This window comes from Mesocricetus auratus, unplaced genomic scaffold, assembly GCF_017639785.1.
Source record: "Mesocricetus auratus isolate SY011 unplaced genomic scaffold, BCM_Maur_2.0 Super-Scaffold_100015, whole genome shotgun sequence".
Taxonomy (NCBI): Eukaryota; Metazoa; Chordata; class Mammalia; order Rodentia; family Cricetidae; genus Mesocricetus; species Mesocricetus auratus.
The window spans coordinates 65661299-65686440 of record NW_024429198.1 but is presented as its reverse complement, the minus strand read 5'-3'; the positions used below and the strand labels follow the sequence as shown (position 1 = coordinate 65686440).

General features: G+C 46.4%; 1 protein-coding gene across 1 annotated transcript; it reads left to right on the top strand.

The window, feature by feature from the left end:
- The first annotated feature begins 909 nt into the window (after positions 1 to 909).
- Positions 910 to 11542, top strand: Hbegf (heparin binding EGF like growth factor). Its single transcript, XM_005065261.4, has 6 exons — positions 910 to 1234; positions 1450 to 1605; positions 4096 to 4273; positions 8954 to 9109; positions 9805 to 9895; positions 10174 to 11542. The coding sequence occupies exons 1-5, from the start codon at positions 1189 to 1191 to the stop codon at positions 9875 to 9877; spliced, it is 609 nt and encodes a 202-aa protein (XP_005065318.1). The 5' UTR covers positions 910 to 1188; the 3' UTR covers positions 9878 to 9895; positions 10174 to 11542.
- Positions 11543 to 25142: the final 13600 nt, after the last annotated feature.

Here is a 25142-nt window from a genome sequence, read left to right as displayed (position 1 = left end):
AGTGCTCCGTCTGGCACAACTTGAGGGTTCTGAATGCCAAGCCAGCCTTGTGTCAAACTCCCTACCCAGCACGTCCCTGGGAGCTGAAATACTTACTGAGGGAGTCATTATTTGAGTCAGGACATTGACTCCAGACGACCCCCTTCCCCTTAAAAAATATCCCAGCTGGAAGAGAAACACCAATCTGGCACGAGTTGTACATGCCAGCTGGTTGGGTCCTTTGAAAGGAGAGTTTACGTTTGAGAGAGTGGTCTTAATACCCAAGGAAAAGTATGAGACTTGTCCCATAATCTGTGTGTCTCTCTGATTGCAAAAGCCTGGGAATTAACGTTGCATAGCTCAGAAATCCTAAAGTAGACTATGTCCCCTGGGAGAAAGCAGTGGAAACCACTCCTAACTTCCTTTGCTGTTGCTGGATCTGCATCAAATGACTGCAACTTCAGGTCTGGTCTCTTTGCCCCCAGGAGACTAGCTGGCATCCGTGTACCTAATTTTTAAACGACAAACGAAATATTATTTACTGCTTGCTGTGTTGGTAGGCTTCTGAGTGCAGATCCCTAGTGTGGAACGGGGGACTTGTCAAAGATGCAGGGACACAGGCCCGGTACAGCTCTCAGCTTCGCTTTTACTAGGTTGCAGCGCGACGGGCGTAGGAGGAAAGGTAGGATCCGGTCTTCGCCACCTGCTGGTCGCCCTATACCCACACTCCGGCCACCGCTGCTCTGTCTGGCCTGCTCCCAAAAATGTGAGCGCGTCTCGGTCCTCCCGCCGCGGCCGCTTAGTCCGGAGCAGCGCTGTCGGCGCCTACAGCTGGGCGAGCTTCCCGGCGCGAGAGGGGGGAGGGGAGGGGGCGGTGCCGGGCGGGGCGGGGCTCCCACTCCTTTTCCCGGAGCCTTATTCCAGGCTGCGCGCTGCGAGCGAGCGCTCAGTCGGCCCTGGGAGCTGCACAGCACGCGGCTCGTCGACCTGAAGGACGTGCAGGGGCTGGGCGGACGCGCGGACGGACTCTGAATAGACAGACGTTTCGCGGCCGTAGGGCTCCTCGGCAGGATCGCACCCAGAAGCGGGCAGCAGACCGTGCCTGGTGGAATCTCGCTGCCCTCCGCCGCCTGGGCTCCTGTGCAGGCGTCTACCGGCCGCCGCATCCAAAGTGATCGCTGCCTCGCCGTCTTCACCAGGTTCGGGACCATGAAGCTGCTGCCGTCGGTGATGCTAAAGCTCTTTCTGGCCGCAGGTAAGAGGACAGCTGATGTCTCCGAGGTTGGGGGTGGGGTGGGGGCGCTGTGCGGGGGACACGTGGGAAGGTCGATGTGGTGCCTTTCACCCCCCTAAGCGGGCCACTTGGTGGGGCCGGTGCGCCTTAGAGGGCGGGCGTGGACATCGATGGCGTGGTGGCGCAGGGGGTCTAGGCGATGGGTCTGATGAGGCCTCCTCTCTTCTCTTGCCCAGTGTTGTCCGCTTTGGTGACCGGTGAGAGTCTGGAGCGGCTTCGCAGAGGTCTGGAGGCAGCAACCAGCAACCCTGACTCTCCCACTGGATCCACAAACCAGTTGCTACCCACCGGAGACGGTCGTGCTCAGGAAGTCGAGGCAGACCTTTTCAGAGGTGGGTATGGAGGCCGCCTAACCTTAGATGCCATTCACAGCTAAGAATACAGAGACCTGAAATTTATGCTGTTGCTCCAACCCCGTCCCCTGATGGGGATGTTTATGGAAGACTTCAAGGAAAAGCTTATGGCCTGATTGGAGTTGGGTTCTGCAATATAGTGCTATCGTTCTTATCTTTGGTCTCACCGGGTGTGGGTTCTTTTTTCTGTATACTTTGGAGCAAACCGAAAGAGGCAGTTTGTCCTCTGAAGTAAAGTAGATGATAGGAGGAAGGCATGGCTGAGATGTGTTCTCTAGAGCTTCTTTTTTGGGGGGGCTGTTTCAAAACAGGGTTTCTCTGTGTGGCCTTGGCTGTCCAGGAATTCGATCGTTAGATCAGGCTGGCCTCGAAGTCACAGACATCTGCCTGTCTCTGTCTCCCGAGTACTGGTCTTAAAGACATGCATCGTAACTCCCTGGTGCTTTCTCTAGAGTATCTATGAAAAAAAAGGGGGGGGGGTTGCAAGTCTTATCTAGTGTATGTTTATATATGTGATGATTATATATGAAAAGAGATAATAGATGGGAACATTGGAAGTGTTAGTCTCCTTTTGCCACCTGTCTCCAGGTTAGGGAAAGAGGGCAGTGAGGAGCTCTTGGCTTTGGTAGATGAGGCTAGCACCCCTGCATCTGGCAATGAATGGTGAGTGCTGGGACTCTAGGAGGCTGTTTTGAAATGCCTTGGGTTTGAAACTTGTAGGCTTCCTGCCCACTGGAATCTCTAAGGAGACTCCAAGAGCAAAGAGCTATGTGTGATCCCTTAACCTGTATCTGTGGCTGAACACAGTGACTGGGCAGAGTCCAGAATCTGATGGCCTGCCTCTAGCCACTTGCAGTGGTTCTCAGAGGTGGAGCCAGCGCTAAGCCTGAGGCCAGCCAGAATGACTATATTTGGTCCAAAGGAGACACACACCTGTTCAGCTACACCTGCTGTTCAGCCTGCCTGTTCCCTCCTCACCCCAGGCTTCCTGAGATGCTTGCTCTGCTTTGCATAAGTCAAGCATCTGCTCCAGAACTGAGTCTGGGGTCTCACTCTTCATCCTCTCAACAGTGGACCTTTGGGGTCACCCATGTCCTCAACAGTCTGGATTCTTCTGGCTCAGGCTGGGTAGGGCTGGGCTGGGCAGTGACTCACCCCCCACCCACATGGCAGCTCCTCATACCTCTGCTAACCTGACTCACTGTTCCCTCTTCTCAGCAGGAGCCTAGCTTGTCAGTCTTCTTATCCTCTCTCTGATTGCTTTGGGTCCTCCTGCTTTGCTTTCCTTGGAGACTCAATAACTGGCTTCCTCTGGCTACCTGCATCAGTTTCTGAACTCTGTAGAAACCTGGAACAGGACCAGAGACCACAATTCTAATCTTAATCCTGCACTGCCCTGGGACAAGTTCCTGCATTTGGGGATCCCATGGTTTTCATCTTGAAAGTGCCCTGGCATTGTTGAAGTCTCATTTGTCTTGAGGATTCTATGTCCCTAGTCTAACTTCTCATGTTCACCTTTCTGCCAGACACAGGCTGAAGCTATAGACAGTGAGCACTTTTTAACTATTAGGTTCAGGGATGGGAGAGGCTAGTATGAGACTCCTGGGCTAATTAATGACCAGTCCCAGGTGGGTGCAAAGTTGTTCTCCCCCTAGTATCTGCAGCATGGAAAGAAGAAGGGGGTTGTCATAGTCCAGTTTCTTCTGGATAGTTCCTTGTACATATTGTAGTCCCCCTCCCTATCCCAGGTATAAATAGGATATTTGAAAAAGTAGATCCATTGTTAAAGGGCATGCGGTAGGGCAGATACTTTGCCCAAACTCAAAAGAGTAAGATCTTTTAAATCAGGGATGGCCCATTTGCTGTTTCAGAGCTAGGTTCTGCAACAAACTTTCTCTGATAACAATGGGAACTCCAGAGAAGGGTTCTAAAGCTATAGACATTCTTATTTTAGAAGCTTCCTACCCCAAAACAGCCAAGTCCCTTCTCCCAAAGCAATTTTTATCTGTGATACTATCTTCCTGCAAGTGGGTCACTGAGTACGATATCAGGAAATGAGGCTGACTGAAGGCTAAAATAGAATCAAGTAGATGTGCGGGAGTAACAGATGGGGGTAGAAAATGGGCAGCACTTGAGTGTGAGGCTAGTAGCTTTGCTCAGCGAGCTACAGTTTCTCTGGCTTTCTTAGAATGAGGCTCTTCTTCCTTGGAACCCAACCTAACTTCTGTTTCCTCCTAGAGCTTCCTCTTTCTGGTAGTTCTTAAAGAGCTTTCCCAGGCCTCTGACTCCAGGTGGGATCAAAGAGTGTGTGCATCCTCATTGGTTATAGGGGTACCCACCTGTAATTCCATGTTTTAGACACTAGGGTGGGAGGAATGGGGAGTTTGAGGTCAGCCTGGCTTAGATCTCGAGATACTTTTTCAAATGGACAGAGTCAAAAGACTTAACTAGGTAATTTTTTTCCTGCAGTTGCTTTCTCTTCCAAGCCACAAGCCCTAGCCACGCCAAGCAAAGAAAAGAATGGGAAAAAAAAGAAGAAAGGCAAGGGATTGGGAAAGAAGAGAGACCCATGTCTTAGAAAATATAAGGACTTCTGCATCCACGGGGAATGTAAATACCTGAAGGATCTCCGGGCTCCATCATGCAAGTAAGTGGCCCATTCCAGAAAGAATCTCATTATCACACTGTCAGCCACACACTCTCTTTGTCACTGTTCCTTGAATTCATAATTTCACCCAGTTTCTTTTCAGCCTCTGGGAGGAAGTTCAAAGGAAGGGACATATTTTTAGTCAGCGGAAGTCCCCGCCACCACCACCAAAGAGGCTGCAATTTCCTGTAGCATGGGTTTGTGACGCTCCTTAATCCTCCAGGACATTTCCTCCTACATACCCATAAAAGAACATGTATCTAGGAGAGCTGACACTTGTGAAAAGGTCCTTCATCCTGGCCTTGGACCCTTCTCTGGAAAGGAAAGCCAATAGGAACCATGGCAGAGTGACTTCCTAGAAGGAGTACAGATGATGTAAGATGTCTTAAGTAATACGCTGTGCAAGTGTGTGTACTCAAGTATGTCCATGTGAATAAGAAGATGTGGATTGATTCTAAGGCATGGCAGGACTACACAGAGAGGAACCATCATGTAGAATAAGTTAAAGCCCCTCCACTTTACTTTCTCACCCAGGCAAAGAACGGAAGGACATGGGAGACATAGAGGACATTGACCTTGTGTGGAATGGGGGTTGGAGAATAGCTTTCTTGGTACAGGATTAGCAGTAGAACCTAACTCAGCCTGCAACATCACTATTCCCTGTCAGGAGTATGGGTGGAGGGGTTGTGGGTTCATTATCCTCTCATAGGCCAAACCCAGCAAGTGACTACCTTGCAACCCCTCAGGGATGGTGGTGGTGTCATGCTTTCTGGCAAGTATAATGTTGCCACTATGCTTGAGGCCAAAACCCCACATCAGGCTACAAATGTCCCCTCTCCTCCCTGTCAAGAGAGAGACAGACTCTTGGAGCCCTCTAACCCTTTCTAGGAGACCCTGGACAGTCCAGGGTGCTGTTGTGGGTACACTGCCTCCCATCCTATGATGTCTCTGCCACCTGTGACTGGCATGGGTCCTTTGGCTTTTAAAGGCATCCTTGTCCTGTCTAACCGTACACAGCAGATCTGTTTTGTATTTAGCAGTTGGCAGATGAACCCATTGCTTCTACCTTCACAGTCAGTGTGTCCCTTCCTGTAACACCCCAGGCAGGAGCTTGGTGTGTTGAAGAGGCAGGATCGCTGTCTGCTCCTTCCCAGTGTCCTGGGACAGGACAGGAAATGTTTGTCTTAAATGTGTAAAATGGCATCATTAACTCAGGGAGGAGAAAGTGATTCTTCGGGTAGTCAAGATGGACTAAAGCCAGGAGTCTGTCTAGCCACACTGGCTTGGGATGTTTGTGACTCAGGGTGTTTTGGCAAATGGATGTGCAGGGCTTCCATTGATCATTGGAGAAGCAGGGCTGCCCTGACCTCCTAAGCTCAGAGAACCCAAGAAGTGTGCGTAAGACCTCCTTCCCAGTAGCTCTAGGAATAGTGATAATAATCACATTGGTATTATTTCTTCAAGATCTTCATTGTTTGCATTTACATCAAGTTCACCCCAGCAGACATGATAAGTACTTACTTGGTGCTGCACCCTGTCTGAAGGGATAAAAAGAGATGGTCTTTTGGGATTTCCAAAAGCCCTCTGCTGGGAGGGAAGGCAGAACTTTCTCTACTCGAAAAATGAGGAAACCACAGAGAGCGAGTAGGAAGTTATTCGTATGAGATCAACAGCTAAATAAATTCGTGGGAAGAAGATAGGGTCTCACTCCTATCCCCGAATGTTTTCCATGCTCCCGGGCCACACTGGGTGTTGGCTTTCCTCCTCTATCCCTGTCCTTAAAGAGTTGAGCAAGATTTTATGGAGGGCAGCTGTTGTCCTAGAACACTCGTTAGCATTTTACTAGTCTAAGAGCATAGCAAGTGACCAGAAGACTTTCTGTCAGCTTCCTAGGCACACTTCATAGGGTGGGTTCTCTGACACAGATCCTGGTTTGGGGCAGTGTGACATCTGTGCACTGTCTGTGTCCCTTTTTATGGCTTCTCCTCTACTTTAGACCCAGAAATTGCCAGTGAGGGTGTGTCCTGCCTGCTGTGGTGAACTTGAGGCTAGCTGGCTTCCTAAACAAGCCTTTGACAGCCACCATGAACAGGAAAATCCTTCTGTGTCACCAGGCAAAAGTTTCCCTCAAAGAGCAGTTTTCTTGGGCTTCTGACTGGCTGCTGACCCAGAAATTGGCTGCAGAGTTTCCTGTAGCTAGAGGAAACCTGAATGTAGTTGAGTTCAGAAGAACTGAGAGACAGGCCTGGAGCTGCACTGTCACACTGTTCACATGCAGAGTCCCCCTTCTCTTGACTCCATCTGGCTTGAGCATCTCATTCTTAGAGATACAGGCTTTACCCTCTGGTTTGGTTGTATGATAATAATCCCCAGAAGTGAGGCCTGGGCTTTTGGTGATGCTCCAGCGAGGTAACCTTTTATTACCTCTGATTTGACATGAGGAAATCAAAGTTTAGAAAAGTAATGTGACTTGCCCAAGATCACCTGGCTAGAAATAGCATAACCAGTCTGGAACTCATCTATCCTCATCTCCCCTAACAAATGATGCTTCCTCCAACATCTGGGATAGATATGGGATTAGACTGTGTAGACAATATCTCTGGACTCTGGAATGAACTCCTGTTGTCATGCAAGTTCTGTAGTGGGTCACAGACATGGAGAGGAGAAATGTGTCCTAGTTTGACAGATATGTGTGTTGGCTTAGAGCAGGACACATGATCTTGCCCCTGCATCCAGGGATGTGTGGAATGTACTCAGCCCCCTCCTTCCCTGGGGAAGCCAGGCTTTGATGGGAGGGAGATGTGGGTAATATTAGCACATTTACATTATTATCCTTTTGACTCAGGACAGAGGTGGTAGAGGGATTATATAACTGAATTGCAGGACTCTGAGGCCAAGTTTTATTTCTATCATCTGAGTAACTACCTGTGGGGTTTGCATGATGGTTTGGAAGTGCAGAACAGACTGAGCTTCAACTTCCTTCCCTGAGAATAGTGTCACTCCTGAACTCATCCAGACTGCTGGGTTAAACCCAGGCTCTACCACTCACCAAGTTTGTGGTATGTTATTTAGCAGAGGTTAAACCTTGATCTCTTCAGCTTCAAAATGGGAATGATAACTTCTACTTCATGGGTGGTTTGACCTTAAATGTTCAATGAAATCAAAGCCCCCAATTTCAGGCCTCAGTACCAAAGATCAAATCCCCCTTGTGAAGCAGTTATCTCAGAATGCTTGGTCATGGTAGGCCTTTATTATTTGCTATTTATTAATAAAACTGTGAATAATAAACAATAACAACAATATGGTCAGAGAACAAATCAGACATCTCCAGACTTACCAGATGTGCTTTCTTAGGTTACCTGTGTCTCTCAGAGTGGACAGAATCATAGTGGCTTCTAATCTTGGCCTTGCTGCTTCCTAGTTATGAGACTTGACCAATTAATTAATCTCTTTGACCCCTTATCTGTGTGCACACATGATTTTCCAGGGACACTCCCAGGAGCTTCCTTTAGGTCTTGGCAGGGTAGGGATATATTTTTCCAGACTCTGACTGACTAGTTAGACATACTGAAGTGACTAGGTAAGAAAGATATTCTGTTCTTTGAGGGTCTGACCTATCTTTACACTGTTCCGTACCCAGGAGTAGATGCAGGCAGTCCTAAGGTAGGGACAAGGATGCAGTGCTACAAAGTCCCACCCCTCTGCCACTGCCAGAGTGGAATCTCTGCTCCTTGCAGCCTCCCTGGGCCCTGCCATTGAGAAGGAGGAATACTTCCAGGCTCTAAGGCTCCAGCTACATAAACTCCTCCAGAGAAGATGCAGTGCAGAGTAGAGGACACTGGATTCCCAGTGCCTCCTTCAGCAGCTGTGGTGTGTGAGTGGACAAAGTTAGAGAGTCCATGCCCATACTGCTGCCCTGTTGCATGCATGACCTTGGGAAGCCATGCCACCTTTCTGTAGCATGGGGCTCCCACCTACATCAAAGGATCTCAGGAGTGCTCAGAGGAAGGGATCTGAATGTGTTTCTTCAGCAATCTTCCTAAGAGCTTCAAGGAAATGCTTTGTGTTCAGAAGAGGCGGCTGTCATGTGATTTGTTTCTTGAGTGAAAAGAGCCAAGGGATTGTTTCTGACATTCTTTCATGCTCTGACAGGGTGGCTGGGCAGGAAGATGTTATCTCCGTTCGTTTGTTTTGTTCTGTGATGAAGGAGGCCTGAAAGCCCAGAATTCAGAGGTTAAAGGCTGTAGTTTAGCTCCCAGGTTGGGAGCTAGGAGTTAAATGAAGGAAATGAGAAAAATGATTCCTGGCACAGGGACAGGGCCTATTAATAGGCTGAGCAGTGGTAGGGAGGAACTGAATGCTGGATGCATTGATGGGCAAGGCTGGGTTTATTTCTGGGTCAGAATGTAGAAGGGCCTCTCTAGAGGGAGTGATACTGAATCCCCCCTCAATTCTGTCCAGCAGCCCTGATGCTCAAACCCTCTTAAGTGGCTTAAGCAAAACACCTTAGTACAGATGTAATAGATTAGATCTATGTGGAATACATCTAAACTGAGACCTTCAATTCCTCCCTTTCTTTTTCCCTGCCTGAAGCAGGACTCTCGGGGTGGGAGAAGGGGTGGAGAGAGAGGAGGAGAGGATGCATACACCATTAACTCTATCTTCTTCTTGTTATTTTAGCTGCCACCCAGGTTACCATGGAGAGAGGTGTCATGGGCTGACCCTACCGGTGGAGAATCGCTTATATACATATGACCACACTACAATCTTGGCTGTGGTGGCTGTGGTGTTGTCATCTGTCTGTCTGCTTGTCATAGTGGGACTTCTCATGTTTAGGTGAGTGTTTGGAGCCCTTGAAGGCTGGTTCTGCAAATTACTCACTTCTTTCTCCTCCTAGAACTTAAGACTAGAGTCTCTTCTCATAACCCTGGGCTTGTTTCTATATACTTTTGAGAAACTATTTTGTCTGGCACAGATGAGTCCATGGTACCAATTGCCAGGCCATACAGATTTTGTTCCTCATGGGATTCATTTCCTATCTATGTGGCCTAGTGACTCACCCATGGAGACCTTTTAAACATTTCTTTCTCCTGGCATTAGTGTGTAGTTTGGTAGTAAAGGCATGGATAATATTATTGATGATAATCTTCCAGGGATTGTAGATTATTTGAGCACCAAATAATGTTAAAGTAAATAAAGTCACAGGAACGGGTGTGTACCTGTTATGAGGCCAGTCTTGGCTACATAGAAAATTCTAGACCAGTCTGGGTTATGACGTGCTGTCTCTAAAAATGTGTGTGTGTGTGTGTGTGTGTGTGTGTGTGTGTGTGTGTGTGTGTGTGTTAATGCTCTGCTGATAGAGACAGGAATCCCTCAGGAAAGCTGGATGCTGGATTTTGGCCAAAGACCAATGAGTTGCCATACCCTCTGGACTTTTTCAAGAAATAGAGAGACAGCATGGTAGTTCCTTGAGAGGTCTTGCTGTGGGACCTGCACTTTATCAATTTCTCATAACCCTTTATCTTCCTCAGGTACCACAGGCGAGGAGGTTATGATGTGGAAAATGAAGAGAAAGTAAAGTTGGGCATGACTAACTCTCACTGAGAAGGACCTGTGCTCCAGGTAATGGTGCATTCTTCTCCCTAGGCAGTACAGAGAAGCCAAGGCATGGCAGGTCTTTGGGAGGTTTCAGTGAGTGCTGAATTCCCTAGATAAGGGTTGCAGGGTGCAGGTTACTACTGTGGAATCAGAGTTCCAATGCAGAGTTATCTTCAGAGACTTGGTGAGGCATCTCCAGTTGGATCACAAGGTTGTAGTACTCTTAGCTCTCCTTCCGAGTGCTCTTTGCATTTCATGGGACTGGACCCAACTTTAAATGCCTCTTCCTTCTTGTGCTTCAGGAGCCTTCAGGGGATGGCTATCTCTGAGACACTGGTTCATACAAGTTCTACAGAGGGGAAAGAGTTCACAAGCAGCCACGAAGACTTCTTCATTTCCAGTTGCTACCCTGACTGGGCCTCCTGTAATTACTCTGCAAAAGTATCAGAGCCTCTAAGTGCCAAACAGACTGTGCCCACTGGGACCCAAATCAGAACACAGTGGAAGCAGGAGAGCCCTCCAGGCCTTTCTGATTCACCTCCACCAAACCCACTGGTTTGTTTAAACACTTAGCTTCTGGATTAAAGTGTCAGCTAGATTCCAAATGCACCAGGATTGACTGAAAAAAAGGAGAGGAAGGAGGAATGATTTATGGACTGGAAGAAAGCAACAGAGTTGAGAAGCCATGTGTTCAAGTAGCTACAAGGGGTCTGCCGTTTGGACCCTCCAGCACGATGGATGTGATGAGCTAACTGTGAAATACCACAAGCCCAAGAACTCTGAATTTTGGGACTTCTACCCAGACGGGAAAAATAACAACTATTTTTTGTTGTTGTTGTTGTTGTTATTTGTTTGTAAAATGCCTCTTAAATTATATATTTATTTTATTCTATGTATGTTAATTTATTTAGTTTTTAACAATCTAACAATAATATTTCAAGTGCCTAGACTGTTACTTTGGCAATGTCCTGGCCCACCTCTTTGCAGCTCTACCATCTAGCTCATTGCCACACTCCCATGTGCTCTGTAACCCATCTGTAGTAATTTATTGTCTGTCTACATTTCAGAAGATATCCCAGGAGCAGAGTATCCAGGGGGAGTTGTGTATGGCCAGAGTGCAGGGAATGATTTGGGCAGAGCCACTCTGTGAGTTGGACTGCAATCTTGCCTAGGTGATTTTTGTCTACTGTTTGTGTTTTGAAAGCCCAAGGTGCTGATGTCAATGTGTAGTAGATATTGGTGTTTATCTGTGTCCTCTCCCTGCCAAATCTCAGATGTTGGGCATCCATGCCTGCAGTTTCCTGGCCCCTTTTCCTCCATCACCCTTTCCCACTCTCCCTTGTGTCAAGACATTTCCCTTACTCCTGCCATTTTTCTGGTGCTACTCCATGCAGAGGTTGGTAGAGCCGAGGACAGTTTGGAGAAGGACTTAGTAAAGGAAAAGACTGAGGAGGAGCAGGGAATGTTGGAGTTGACTACTCTCAGTAATTGAGAGTAGTCCTGTTAGGGAAGGTTTTGGGTAGGAAAACTATACAGTATCACCAAAACTGTAATGCTATTATGGTCCCCATGGAAGTTTCTGGTGCCATTTATGAACTGTTACAACCTATATTTCCAAAACCTGGTTCATATTTATACTTTGTGATCCAAATAAAGATAACCCTTACTCCATGTTTGTTTGTTTGTTGTTTTGAACAGGATATCACTATTGAGCTCTGTCTGTCTCTCTATGCAGACCAGGCTGGCCTTGGATCCAGACCTGTCAGTCTTTGTCTCCTGAGTGCTAGGGGTAGAGGCTTGCACTACCACTCCTGGCTTGTTTGCTTGATTTTCATGTGTGTGAAGGTAAGAGGCTAACTTCGGGTGTCTTTCATGATTGCTTTCCTTTCTCAGACAAAGCCTTACTACATAGCTCTAGCAGTCTTAGAACTCAGAAATCCACCTGTCTCTGCCTCTTTAGTGATGAGATTAAAGGCATGTAAGCTTTCAATGCCTAGCTTGATCTTAATACTTTTTGAGACTAGAGTCTCTCATTGGACCCGGAGCTCCAATTCAGTTCAGCTAGGCTTATCAGTTCGTTTTGGCTAGGCTAGTGGGCCAATGGACTTCAGGAATTCCCCTGTCTGCCTTTACCACCGGGGCCTGGGATTATAGACACATGGCAGTGTGTTGGCTTATATATGGCACTGGGGATGCAAACTAAGTGTTTGCATATTAAACATTTTACTAACTGAGCCATTTCCCAAGCCATAGTTTGCTTGTTTGAATTGGAAATTTGTTTAGCATAGGAATTTCCTAAACTGTCTGTCTCAGCCTCAGGGATACTTATAAAACAATTCTCATTATCCACAACTCCAGGATGGGGGCACTATTGCTTATCTTTTTCCTAAAGGAGGAAACTGAGTCGCAGGTTATATAAATTGCCTAAGATTACACTGTGAGCTGGGGCTAGTTCTTTTGGTTTTTGTTTTGTTTTGTTTTGGTTTGGTTTTTGGTTTTTACGAGACAGGGTTTCTCTGTATTATTTTGGAGGCTGTCGGTCCAGCCCAGCCTCGAACTCACAGAGTGCTGGGATTAAAGGCGTGCGCCACCACTGCCCGGCAGTTCTTTTGTTTTTATGCTTACTACTTCTCACACAAGAAAGACTAGAACTTTGGTATAGAAGTTTGGCTGGTTGGACTTACGTGTGTTCAATTGTTAGGTCCTAGACTCAGGAATTAGTTGTGTACTGTACATGTAAGCAGCCGTCGATCCTGGAAAGAACAAGATGTTTTTGCCTTTGCTCTCATGAGGCACAGCCAATTCACCAGCAACTTTTGTCTGCTGTACTTTTTGAATGCATCACCAAGTCCAACACACCATTCCCTCAGACCTGGACTCTGGGATGGCCTCCTGCCTTCCTAGTTCCACCTTGTTTCTTGGTCTGGGAGTGGTGGCTCAATGGTAGAACACATGCTTTACATACATACAAGAAGTCCAAGGTTTGAGACCTCACATATGACACACACAAAGAAAACAGATCTTGTCTACTCTGCAGGTCTTCCCTGGTCACCCTATTATTCCTCAACATACCATCCTCTCCTCAGAGGAACTTATATTCCTCCATAGTTCCCAAGTACTACTAACACATTCCTATTTGTTTATTGTCAGTCTCCTCCCACTAGATTGTTAGCCCCATGATCTGTTTATTGTCTTAATAAAACTGAGATGTAGGCGTTCAGTATTTGTTACCTTTATACATTATTGTAAGAGAACAAAACTCTAAGACCTTCAAGTGGGCAAGTCAATCTAGTGTTGCCCTGAAAGTTGTTGGGTTTAGAGGGGTGCCACTGTCAGGGAGGGTGGGCTGGACAACAGGGTAAAAGTGAAATTAAGGGCCCATCATGATGCGTGGTGTCCTGGGTGAGTTGGCGGCAAGGAAAGCCATCACACAAGTTTCCTTGGTTGTCTCTCCTTATCCCCATTTGTTCTTGAAGAGAAGTGACTTGCTCAAGTTTCTCTGGGAGCCCAAATAGAGATGTTTTTCTTTCCTTCCTTCTAATCTTTTTTTCTTTTTTTTTTTTTAAGCAAAGGTGACCAGCAGACTAAAATCTTCTGTACTAGTCAGCTTTGCTAAAGGATGCATGACTAAAAAATTAACAGCTCACTGTTTATTTATTGTTATTGGGGAGGTGCATGCATGTGAAGGTCAGAGGACAACTTGTTGGAGTCTGTTCTCTCCTTCTACCCTGGGGAGCCAGGGTTGGAACTCAGGTCATCAGGCTTGGTAGCCAAGTACCTTTACCTGAACCAACTTGCTTCTTTCTGTTTTTCTTTCTCCCTTCCTTCTCCTCCTCTTCCTCTTCTTCTGCTTCTTCCTTTTCTCTTTGACAGAATCAAACCCTCCATCTTCCTGCCCCAGACTTCTGAGTACTGGAATTACAAATGAGCACCACTGTACCTGGCCCACACAGAGGTCTCATGCGCACTTTGAATATCTTTTTAAAACTCTAATCACCAACCAGTGTGATGGTTTATATTGTCAACTTGGCAAGATCTAGAATCACTGAGGGAGCAAATCTCTAGGTGTGTCTACAAAGGACTTCTAGACCAGGTTAACTGAGGTGGAAAGACATTCCTTGGGCTGAGTCCTCATGAAATAGTCAGGGGAAAGAAAACCAGGCCCTATCATTCATCTCTCTGCTTCTTGGCTAAGGATGCACTGTATCTAGCTGCCTCAAGAGTTCTTGTTGCCCTGATTTCACTGCCATTAAATACTATGTAAACTGTGAACCAAAATAAGTCCTCTTTCCTTAAGTTGCTGTGTCGGATATTTTATCACAGCAGTGAGACAAGTAGCTAATACAACCAGTAACTCCAAAAGCTGTATGATTATTCTATCATCAAAGAATTTTACTTCTAGGCATGTATGCAACAGAAGCAAGTATCTGTGCTTACCAGGGCTTAAAACATGATCTTACCATTACTTAAATCACTGAAAACTAGAAACCAGTAGATTGTGTGGGATACTGCCACAATCTTAGTACTTAGGAGATGGAAGCAGAATTGCTGGCTTGAAATTAGTCTGGGCTGCCAGGTGGTGAAGGACCAATGCCTGACTCTGGTAATCACAGAGAATAGTAAAGATGGAGGAAATAGAGAGGTGGTTCCTTTGACTCTCCATGGGGTTCTTTTCCCGGGCTCCAAGTTTCCAGTCTCAAGCCCTTCCACCAGCCAGGGCTAGGCTTCCTGAACACACTTCATTCTTCAGCTGATGTTTCCTGCAGGCTCAGAACCTAATGCCTCCCTGTTATTCTCTTCTCCTTCCCGTTACTGATGGCAGTTCTACTTGGTGGTTGACACCGTGGTCCTGGGAGTTGCTGAAGTTGCAGCCACTTCTCAGCATCAGCCGTCAGGGGAAACTGGTACCCTGAGCCTTAAAGAATATCTCCTTTTTCTCAACAGGCTTCTCCTCCAAGTGCCTTTGAGAATTGTTTGTTTGTTTGGGACAGGTTTTCTCTGTGTAACTGTGGCTGTCCTGGAACTTGATCTGTAGACAGGTCTGGCCTTGAGCTCACAGAGATCCTTCTGGTTTTGCCTCCTGAGTGCTGGGATCAAAGACATGTACCACCATGCCCAGTCTTGGTTTTCTCTTCTTATATCCAGAAATTGTGTAGCAAAGAAATCACTTGAAAAAGATTCAGAGGCAGGCCTAGTGATGCATACCTGAAATCCAGCAATTGGGAGATGGAGTCAAGAGGACCAAGAGTTCAAGATCATCCTCAGCTACAAAATGGATTTTCTTTATTTTAGGACAGGATTCTGTAGCTCCCTATGCAGCCCAGGCTGGCCTCAAATTCTTTGACCTGTCCAAGGTACTAACTCATGGCACATCTAAACTTGAAACTCAGGCTCTGGCTAGCCCTCCTGCCTCTCCTCAAAAACAAACAATACTTTTTAGTCATTGTCTCACATTCAATGCCAAATAGACCCTCATAAATATTGGGGGATTTAAGCAGCCATGGGACAGCAATTCTGTTCAAATATGTCATTGCAACTCAGCTGGTTTGAAGTACGTACCTTTGTCAACAATGCCTGCAAGCCAAGCTTGGATTGGAGAATGCTAATTCCTAAGACTATCTGGGCCTTCCAAGGGCTGCATTCTTTGCTGGTATAATTCACTTTAGTTTCATTCATTCAGCAAATATTTGTGGAGGACTCCCTAACACTTTCCAAATGAGATCTCTACTCTGAAGGAGAAGGCATCTTGATATGGTGGTGGGAGGGTGCATTTTGGAGCAAGGACATTCATTTATTCATAAAAGGGGGGGTATTTGAAGAATGTCAAGCTCTATTTTTGTCCCTGGAGAATCAATCACTTGTCAGTGACTAACACTGACACAGGGCTGATAATATGTGCATAAAGAAACAGAATCATTTCAGAAATTGGTAAATTTGGAATGTTATACTCCTGGCATTAGTAGGGACAAGAATCATTTATATAGGGTAGGGCTCAGGAAGGGTTCTCTGAGAAGACAACATCTGGCCTGAGATAAGCAGGGAGCAATTATGTGAAGGTCTTGAGTTAAAAATAGGCTTAGGGGGAAACATGGATTTTGTGTGTGCAAGAGGAAGAAAGGGGCGCCTGCAACCATCAGAGTTTAAGAGCGAGGCAAGACCAGGGCACATGGAGCCTCTCTTATAGTCTGTGGTAAACAGCTTGGAAGCCAAGGAGTACTTTGACACAGGGAATGATGTGATTTGATTTATGTTTTAGAAATATGACTGTTAGGCAAGGAATGGGCTCTATGGGCACAAGTGTTAGAAGTAGGAGTTGTTAGTAGGTTAGTAAGAAATAAGGGGTTAGGACAGCACTCTACTGAACTAGGCAAGAGACAGTGATGGCCAGGATCGGGATAGTAGCTGAAGAGGTGGTGCCCGATACATTCTGGGGGAAGGACTGCTAATCTGTACTGATGGATGAGGGTGGACACAGGACCTAGAACTCCTGATCTTTCTGCTACCACCTCCCAAGTTTTAAGAATTACAGGTGTCCATCACTACAGCCAGCTCAAACCCTGGTCTCTGTTTACGTTTTCTTTATAGGATTTTATTTGATCCTCACACACACCAGGGAGGTTTTGACCCCATATTAATGACTGACAGCTCTGGGTTTTGCAGGGATGAAGTAATTACACTTGATTGCTATTAGCTAATGTAATTTTGCTGGATGCTGACCTTGTCCAGGAGGCCCAGCCTCTTCAAGGACCATGACTCATTCTGGCCACTATTCTCCAGAGAGAAAAGGAAAAGGCTCTACCATTTCCTCTTTGGTGTGGCAAGGTGCCTGAACCAGGCCAAGCCTCTAGAAAGTGGGCACAAAGCAGAATAGTTGCCTAGAGGCCAACCTCATCCAAGGGCAGAGGAAGACCTTAGAACTACCCTGTCCCATGATTGGTGTCCCAATTGTCAGGCCACCACCAAATTAATATAGTTTGGTGGTTGTTTGTCAGTTGGCTTTTCTTTTTGAACTTTTTAAAATCGCACACTTTTTTCTTGATTGCCGCTTTGACTGATGGATTAGCTCATTGACACCCACACAACTGTGAAAGAGGCCAACTACCCTCTCTCTTTTCAAAGACTATGCCCTCCTCTTTCTCTCCTCCCCTCCCTTTCTCTCTTTATTTTTCCCTCCCAACATTTTGCCCATTACTAACCAGCAGGGAATCTTAGGAAAAGGTCTCCTTTCAAGGCTGGAGAGCTGTAGTTGGTGGCCAGAGTCTGTGTGGGAGGTTGCCCAAAGACATATATTGTGGGTGTAGGAACCAGACAGACATGAGGAATTAGCTCACCCCTTTTCCCAGCCCTTATTTCTTCACCCAACCTATAAGTCATAGCATTGGTTTCTTTAAAATGTGGGCCTAGTTTCATTTTAACTATCACCTAATTTTGACAGCGAGCAGGCTTTCCCGGGTGTTCAACAGAAGGAAAAAGCCCCATTTTTCTCTTTGCGCCTCTAGCAGAGTGCAGCGTAAAGCTACACAAACTATGTAGTTACTAAAGGTGAGGCACACAGGCAGGGAATAGCTTAGGAGCCTGACACAGGAGGGTACTTGGCTTGGGTGATGCACAACCCCCTCTTCTAATATGCATTTGGCAACCTAACTCCTTTACCATAAGCGTACCCAACCCTCTATGAACAGTGTACCTAGCAACCCCAAACTCCCACCTGGGTTAAGCTATTTACACTACACTACTCTATGAACAATTGGAAAAGTTTTCCCTCTCCTTAATGGCCATGAAACTTTGACAGTTTCTATTCAAACATATTCCTGGTATATCCTGGTACAGGGATGGGGAGCCTGTCCAATCTGAATTGGTTTTAGATTGCATGCTCATGATGCAAAATCGTTACTCAAGTGAAACTTTAGGAAGAACCTCCTATTTAGCATCTTATGCTTACACATAATGAGGTGTGTAGATAATTAAAGTCAGATGAGTTATAGGAAGGAATGTGCACAGTAGAAAAATAATTGTATGAGCTAATTGATCAAGACAGAGAACCACCATCACTACACCTTTTATAACTGTGCTAGTTAGCTTTCTATTGCTGTGATAAGAACCATGTCCAAAAGCACTATGTGCGAGAAAGGGTTTATTTGACTTACATATCCCAAATCATAGTCCATGAAGGAAATCAAAGACAGGAACTCAAGGCAGGAATCTGGAGGCAGGAATTGGAGCAGAGTCCAGGAGGAGTGCTGCTTCCTGGCTTGCTGGTCCTTCTTCCTTATACAACTCAGGACCATGGGCCCAGATGTGGCACTGCCCACAACTGGCTGCTCCCTGCCACATCAATTATTAATCAAGAAAGTTCCCGACTGACTTGCATACAGTTCAATTTGATGGAGGGATTTTCTCATTTGAAGCTCCTTGTCCCAGATCCTAGCTTGTATTGAGGTGACCAAACAAATCATGACAGTCACCAAACCTACCCTCCTGTTGAACCCTACAAAAGAACGAGTAATCAGAGTTCTTGAGTATCTTCTCACATGTGGTCTGCTGTTTACTTGCAGTGTGTTCTGATTATTTTTTATAAGACTTACTTATGTGTATCCATGAGTGTCTGCATGCATGTATATGCACCACATGCATGCCTGTGTCCACAGAGGTCAGAAGAGAATGTGAGATTCCCCCTAGAATGGGAGTTACAGGTGGTTGTGAGGTACTATGTAGGTATTGGGAACTTAATCTGAGTTTCTCTGTGTAACAGCTCTGGTTGTCCTGGAACTTACTTTGTAGACCAGGCTGGCCTTGAACTCACAGAGATCCACCTGCCTCTGCCTCCTGAGTGATAAGATTAAAGGTGTGCACCAACACCTGCTTGTATTTCATTATTTTCTACTTCTTTGTTTTACATAAAGTTTCTTTGCTGCTGCTTGCAAATCTGTATGGGCTTTTATTTCAATATCTGAGGAAGAAACCAAGAACCTGGAGAAACCTCATCCTGACACTAAACACCCACTGTCTTCACTCTTTTTTTCTGAGTGGGTGGCATGGCAGAGGGAGAACTAGAAATCAGTATGCTCAAAAAAACAGGAAGGGGCCTGATCAAGTCAATGTAGGGGTATACTGGTGCAAGAACAGTATTCGGCAGTATAGACAGACTCCTCTTCCAGGTGTGCGTCTGGACACGTGGAGAAAGTATGCCACCACAGCTGAGCTGGTCATATTCTTCCTTTCCCCCCCATTTCACGGATGAAAAACTGGTCCTCTTCCCACAGTAGCTTCCTTACATGCCTCTCATCCCACTGTGCCCTGTCATTCCCTGTTTGCTCACTCATTTCTCCCGCTGTGAACCCTTGGAGGCTGTGATGGCGAGTTTTATGGTAACTTGACATAAACTAGAGTCATCTGAGAGGAGGAACCTTGAGTGAGAAAATGCCCCCCATAAGATCAGGCTGCAGGCAAGCCTGTAGGGCATTTTCTTAATCACTGATTGATGGGGAAGGGCCTAGCCCATTGTGAGTGAGGCCACCCTTGGTATGGTGGTCCTGGGTTCTATAAAAAAAAAAACAGGCTGAGCAAGCCATGAAGAGCAAGTCAGTAAGCAGCACCCCTCCACAGCCATTGCACCATTCCCTGCTTCCAGGTTCCTGCCCTGACTTCCTTCAATGATGAGCAGCAATATGGATGTGGAAGCCAAATAAACCCCTTTCCTTCCCAACTTGCTTTGGCCGTGGTGTCTTATCACAATTTAGAGACCCTAACTCAGACGGAGGTCACGGAGCCTGTCCTTTGGAGGGTCTGCTCTCCAGCACTCAGTCCAGTCGGTATCACATCATAGACACTCACCAAACCTTTGATTTATACACAAGTGAGTGGAAAATTGAATGACTAAATGTATAAATGAATTAGTGAAGATAAAGTTGAACTCCAGTTCTAGCTGGGTGTACTGTGATGTCAGCACCAGAAAGGCTGACATAGGATTGCTGCCAGTTCAAGCCAGTCTGGGCTGCATTAGTGAGTTAGAGGTCAGCTTGGGCTACACAGAGAGACAATATCTCAGCAATTAAAAGTAAGATGGCTCAGTGAGTAAAAGCACTTGCCACAAAGCCTGAGGGTACGAGTTCAATCCCCTCGACCCACACAGTGGAAGGAAAGAACAAATTCTTGAATGTCTGCTAACCTCTACAGCATGCCAGCACCCACACCCATACACAAAGATGAATGTAATATATATACATATGTATATGTATATGTATTATAGACAGACAGTCAGACAGACATAGAGTACAGGTTCTCAGTCAGATAAAATTAAGATCATGCTGTTTACTAATTGTATGTAATCTTAAGGGATGTTATGCGACCTCCTAGCTTTAACTTTCTTTTTCTCATCTTATTTTTTTTTGAGACAGGCTCTCAATGTGTATGGCTTCCAGCTCACTCTGTAGACCAAGTTGGCCTCAAACTCAATTCGACTGCCTCTGCCTTCTGAGTGCTGGTATCAAAAGCATACACCCCCATGCCCTCTCAGCTTCGTTGTTCTCAGCAGGGTTTCTGAGGGATTACGGTACACATAAAGCGTTTATCACTACATCTGGATAGACTAAGTAAGTACTCACACATGATAGCTACCCTTTGTCATTTTCACCCTCATGTTGGGTCTTGCTTGTACTTCCTCTTCTGGATTCACGGCCCTGCTGAATTCTTTCCAGCTTGGCCAAAAGGGCTGTGCTAATAGGTACACGCTGGGGTCAAGCCATGTAAGCATGGATACTGCCTGGGCTTTGCTGAAAAGAAGAAACTGACAGCTGCTTGTTTAATACTAGGCAAGCAGGTCAGCGGCTACCCCCATTGTTTCAGGTCTTCTTTGCTGGCGGTGTCCTTAGGAAAACAGAAACAGTGCTGCATTTAAGGTGCCCAGATGACAGCCACATCAAATATGTGACCTTTTACTAGGAAGCCTGGTTTCCATAGAGATCAGGGCCTCACTCTCTTTCTCAAGTCATGCTCTATGGCTCTTAGGCTGCCATGGAATGCAATGGCAGTGGCCCCAGCAGCTGGGTGGGGATATCTGCCCAGGGGCTGCTCCCTCCAACATCTCCAGGATGGAGGAGGGGCAGAGCTACCCTGGACTGTCCAATACCCATAGTAGCCTTTCAACTGGAAAGGACTTGCACTCTGGCCCTGGCACCCCCTTAACCCCATCCTGTGTACACTTACTGAATGGCTCATGGCCAACTGAGTGTCAGGCTGCACAGAAAGAAAGGGTCTCTTTCTGTGCTCCCTCATGTCAAGCATTGACCCCCTTCTATCTCATCTTGGCAGATTGGGCTGAAAGAGTGCCTGCCTCCAGGGCCTTGGCAGAGAGTATGTTCAACCAGCCTCTGCAGCTGCCAGAACAGGAGCCGAATGTCCAGTGCATCTGCCAAAACTTGCTAACTTCTTTGAGCTATGCAAACGGAGGCGCGGAGGAATGCTGGAGCAACTAACTCTACTGCCTCTGGCTTCCCTCCTCCCAGGGCCCGTGTTACCCCAACCCCCAGGCTGGAGTCACATCAGAAAAATGTAGGGGAAGAAAGAAATCCCCAGTGTGTCATGGTATTACATTTCCGCCTGGTGCCCAGAAACAAGAAAAGTAGGTGGAAGACCAGGATGTCATGTGCCCTAGCCAGCCAGAGGTGACTGGTTTACTTCACTGCTTCCTGGGGCAAATTTCATGACTATGTGGGCATGAGCCAGGCATAGTGGTACAGTCCTATACTCCCATTATTCACGAGGTGGAGGCAGGCAATGGAGTTCAAGGTCATCCTCTGAGATGTAACAGGCTTGAATCCTCCTGAGCTACATAACACTTGAAAAAAAATGGGGGCAAGTCACCTTGACTCAGATAACAGAGAAACTGAGAATTTACCATCCACTGTCACCAAGAACACTGATATTCCCAAGAGGTAGTAGGGTTTTTTTTTTGTAGGGTTTTTTGTTTGTTTGTTTGTTTCTTTCTTTCTAGTTGAAGTTACACTGTGTATCTGTGGCTGGCCTCACACTCACTATGTAGATGAGACTCAAACTCAGAGAGATCTACTTGCTTCTGCTACCCCAAGTGCTGGGATCAAAGGCATGCTCCACCACCACCCAATAGACAGTCTCTGGTTCCTGCTTTGTCTAGAGCTTAAGATCACAAGTCGCATCCAGACTCTGTCTTTTAACCAGAAAGACAGTCAAATGAGTCATAGCAACTGAGAGAGTTGGGATGATCATCGATCAGGGGGCACTGCTCTGAGAAAAGAAACTGAAGCTGAGATGCAAAGGGGCTGCTGAGATCCAGATGGGAGGAAGGCTGAGTGTTCCAGGCAGAGGACATGAACAAGGAACTGAAAGGGACTTGGTGTGACACATGCAGATGGATGGGCCAGGGTCGGAAAAACTGCAGTAAGAGGCAGGGTCATGGATCATGCAGGGCCTTCAAGGCTGTGTCAAAGAGCCTTGATGAATGGACAGGGTGATGAATCTGGCCTAGGGTATTTAAACAACTGTGGGAAGGGGTTGGTGTGAGCAGATACACTCTGGGGAAGACGATCCAGGCCACAGTGCTGGAGGAGAGAAGCGTGTGAAGTTAAGATGCGCGGAGGGTGGGAGACAGGGAAGGAGAATCAAGAATGACCTTCATTCTGAGGCCTGGGTGGAAAGTGGTGCCATCTGATGAGAGGGGGGACAATGGGGAAGAGGCTGAGGGTGGGGCGGCTTCAATGAGCTACATAGCAAGTGCAGCTTTGGCCACTTTAAGTCAGAAGTGGTGACTTCCTTGAAGACTGGGCTGTCCAGTGCACAGCTGTCAGGTTGTGAATGCTAAGCCCAGAGCCTGGGGGGAGGCTTCTGGGCTGGCAAGTGGTTATTAACCTGAAGAATAAGGTAGGAGGTAATTCAGATAATACCAGCAATTCTCAGAGAATTCCCAGCTGCAGTGGCCCATCACAAAACTTTCTCAGTCAGGCAATGTCTAAAAAAGGTGCTTCTGCCAGGTGTAGTGACACACACCTTTAGTCCCAGCACTCGGGAGCCAGAGGCAGGTGGATCTCTGTGAGTTAGAGGTCAGCCTGGTCTACAGAGAGAGAGTTCCAGGACAGCCAGGGCTACATAACAGAGAGACCTTGTCTCAAAACAAAACAAAACCCAATACAACAAGATTAAAAAGCTCTTTACAAGTTGGATGCTCTTTTCCAAAGAGAGGTTCAGGGACCCAGGTCCTTTCACCTGGTGTCTCTGCCATTTCTGATCCCGCAGCTTGAAGTGTTGCCAGATAGAGAAAGAGTGTGGATAGTGTACCAAAGGTCACACCTTCGTACAAGAGAATGAGTGACTGCAGTTATTCGGATGGCCCCGAGAAAAAGGACACGGCTTTGCTGGCTCCTTTGCTCTGGCACAGGGAGGCACAGGGATATGTGAACTTTGGCTTGCACCCACACATTCCCACATGGGGCAGAAAGAAGTAAAGACAAATCCCTCTTCTCTTTCCTCTTTCTCCTGCCCATTTGAAGTCTAAGAAGAGGGGGGGAAGGCCGGGGAAGGTCCCAAGACATCCCAACACCCTCTGTAACTGGAGCAGCCCCTCAAGATGGAATGACTTCTCTGAGCTGGCTGTGTTGACCATGTCATTGGCCAACCTTTGCTCTTCTGTCACTACCTGCCAGTCATGCTCACTGCACTTTCCTTCTCCCCAACTAGTGTCTGCCATGCTGGGCAATAGAAATGTAGCAATATTCGGGGGGGGGGTGCACATCTTTAACTCAGGAGACAGAGGCAGGTGAATCTCTGTGAGTCTGAGGCCAGCATGCTCTACCGAACTAGTTTCAGGAAAGCCAGGACTACACAGAGAAACACTATCTCAAAAAAAAAAAAAAAAAAAAAAAAAAAGAAAAGAAAAAGAAAGAAAGAAATTTAGTAATAGACCGAACCATTCCTATGTTAATTAATTTGTTTATTATTTTCCCATCTCACTAGAATATAACTTTTAAAAGTATAGTCTGGAGGCTGTGAGTATGGCTCAGAGGTAAATTGCTTGCCTAGTGAGCACGCATAGAGCCCTGCAATTCCTAGAGCTGAAAGAAAAAGCGTTTGGAAGGATTTGGGACTGGGAATGTAGCTCAGTTGGTAGAGGCCTTACCAAGTATGCTGGAAGCCTTTCTAGCTTCTGTCCCAAGCAACACTAAAAGCCCGTTGTGCTGGGGCTGGTGAGATGGCTCAGCATGTAAAGGCATTTGTCACCAAGCCTGACTTGAGTAGAAGGAGAGAACCTATTCCCACAAGTTTTATTCTGATTCCAGGGGTGTACCACGGTTTGCCCCTCTTCCCCCAAATAAATAAAACAGGAATGAAATCACACACTTGGGAAGTGAAGGCAGGAGAAGCTAAGACTGAAGGTCATTTTTGGCTACACCATAAGTTCAAGGCTAACCTGGGCTACAGGAAACTGTTTCAAACAGAAGTAGAATCCATATCTTATATTTTTTAAAAAAGATATATTTATTTATTATATATACAGTGTTCTGCTTGCATGTTTGCCAACATGCCAGAAGAAAACATCAGATCTCATTATAGATGATTGTGAGCCACCATGTGGGTGCTGGGAATTGAACTCAGGACCTCTAGAAGAGCAGTCAGTGCTCTCAACCTCTGAGCCGTCTCTACAGCCCCCATATCTTATCTTACCTGTGACTATTTCCTGAGTACCCAGATCAGTACTGACCATGCTGAAGGAATTTTAGGAAAAAAAATAGATAAATGGGTGGTTGAATGAGGGCCATTGGGTGTTCATATCTGTAGAGTACAATTAAAAGAGAAGAACAGTACAAGGCACATGGCACAATAATTTCAGGTGGCCAGTGGATACCTTCCTAGGGTAGAGACTTTAGGCTTAGAGTTCCAGGGAGATGGAAGAGCACAGTCAACACAAGGTGAGCTGGGTGTGGCAGCACATGTCTGCAACCCCAGCACTCGGGAGACAACTGTGAAATTGAGTCATCCTGGGCTACTCAGAGAGTGCCTTTAAAAAAAGGACAAGAACAAAGAAAGTTCAGAGTGTTGATGCTTAGAGGGCCTGGAGGGAGGACTGCTGTTCTGCATCTGTACTGTTCACTAGCTTCTTTTTTTATTTTTTTGAAGATTTATTTTATTTATTACATATACAGTGTTCTGCCTACATGCCAGAAGAGGGCACCAGATTGAATTGTAGATGGTTGTGAGCCACCATGTGGTTGCTGGGAATTGAACTCAGGACCTCTGGAAGAGC

Bases quoted from the DNA above. Each gene is read 5' to 3' on its own strand.
- Hbegf (XM_005065261.4), top strand. From the start codon at position 1,189: ATGAAGCTGCTGCCGTCGGTGATGCTAAAGCTCTTTCTGGCCGCAG. The intron at 1,235-1,449 runs GTAAGAGGACAG...TCTCTTGCCCAG, and splicing joins AAAGCTCTTTCTGGCCGCAG to TGTTGTCCGCTTTGGTGACC. The intron at 1,606-4,095 runs GTGGGTATGGAG...TTTTTCCTGCAG, and splicing joins CGAGGCAGACCTTTTCAGAG to TTGCTTTCTCTTCCAAGCCA.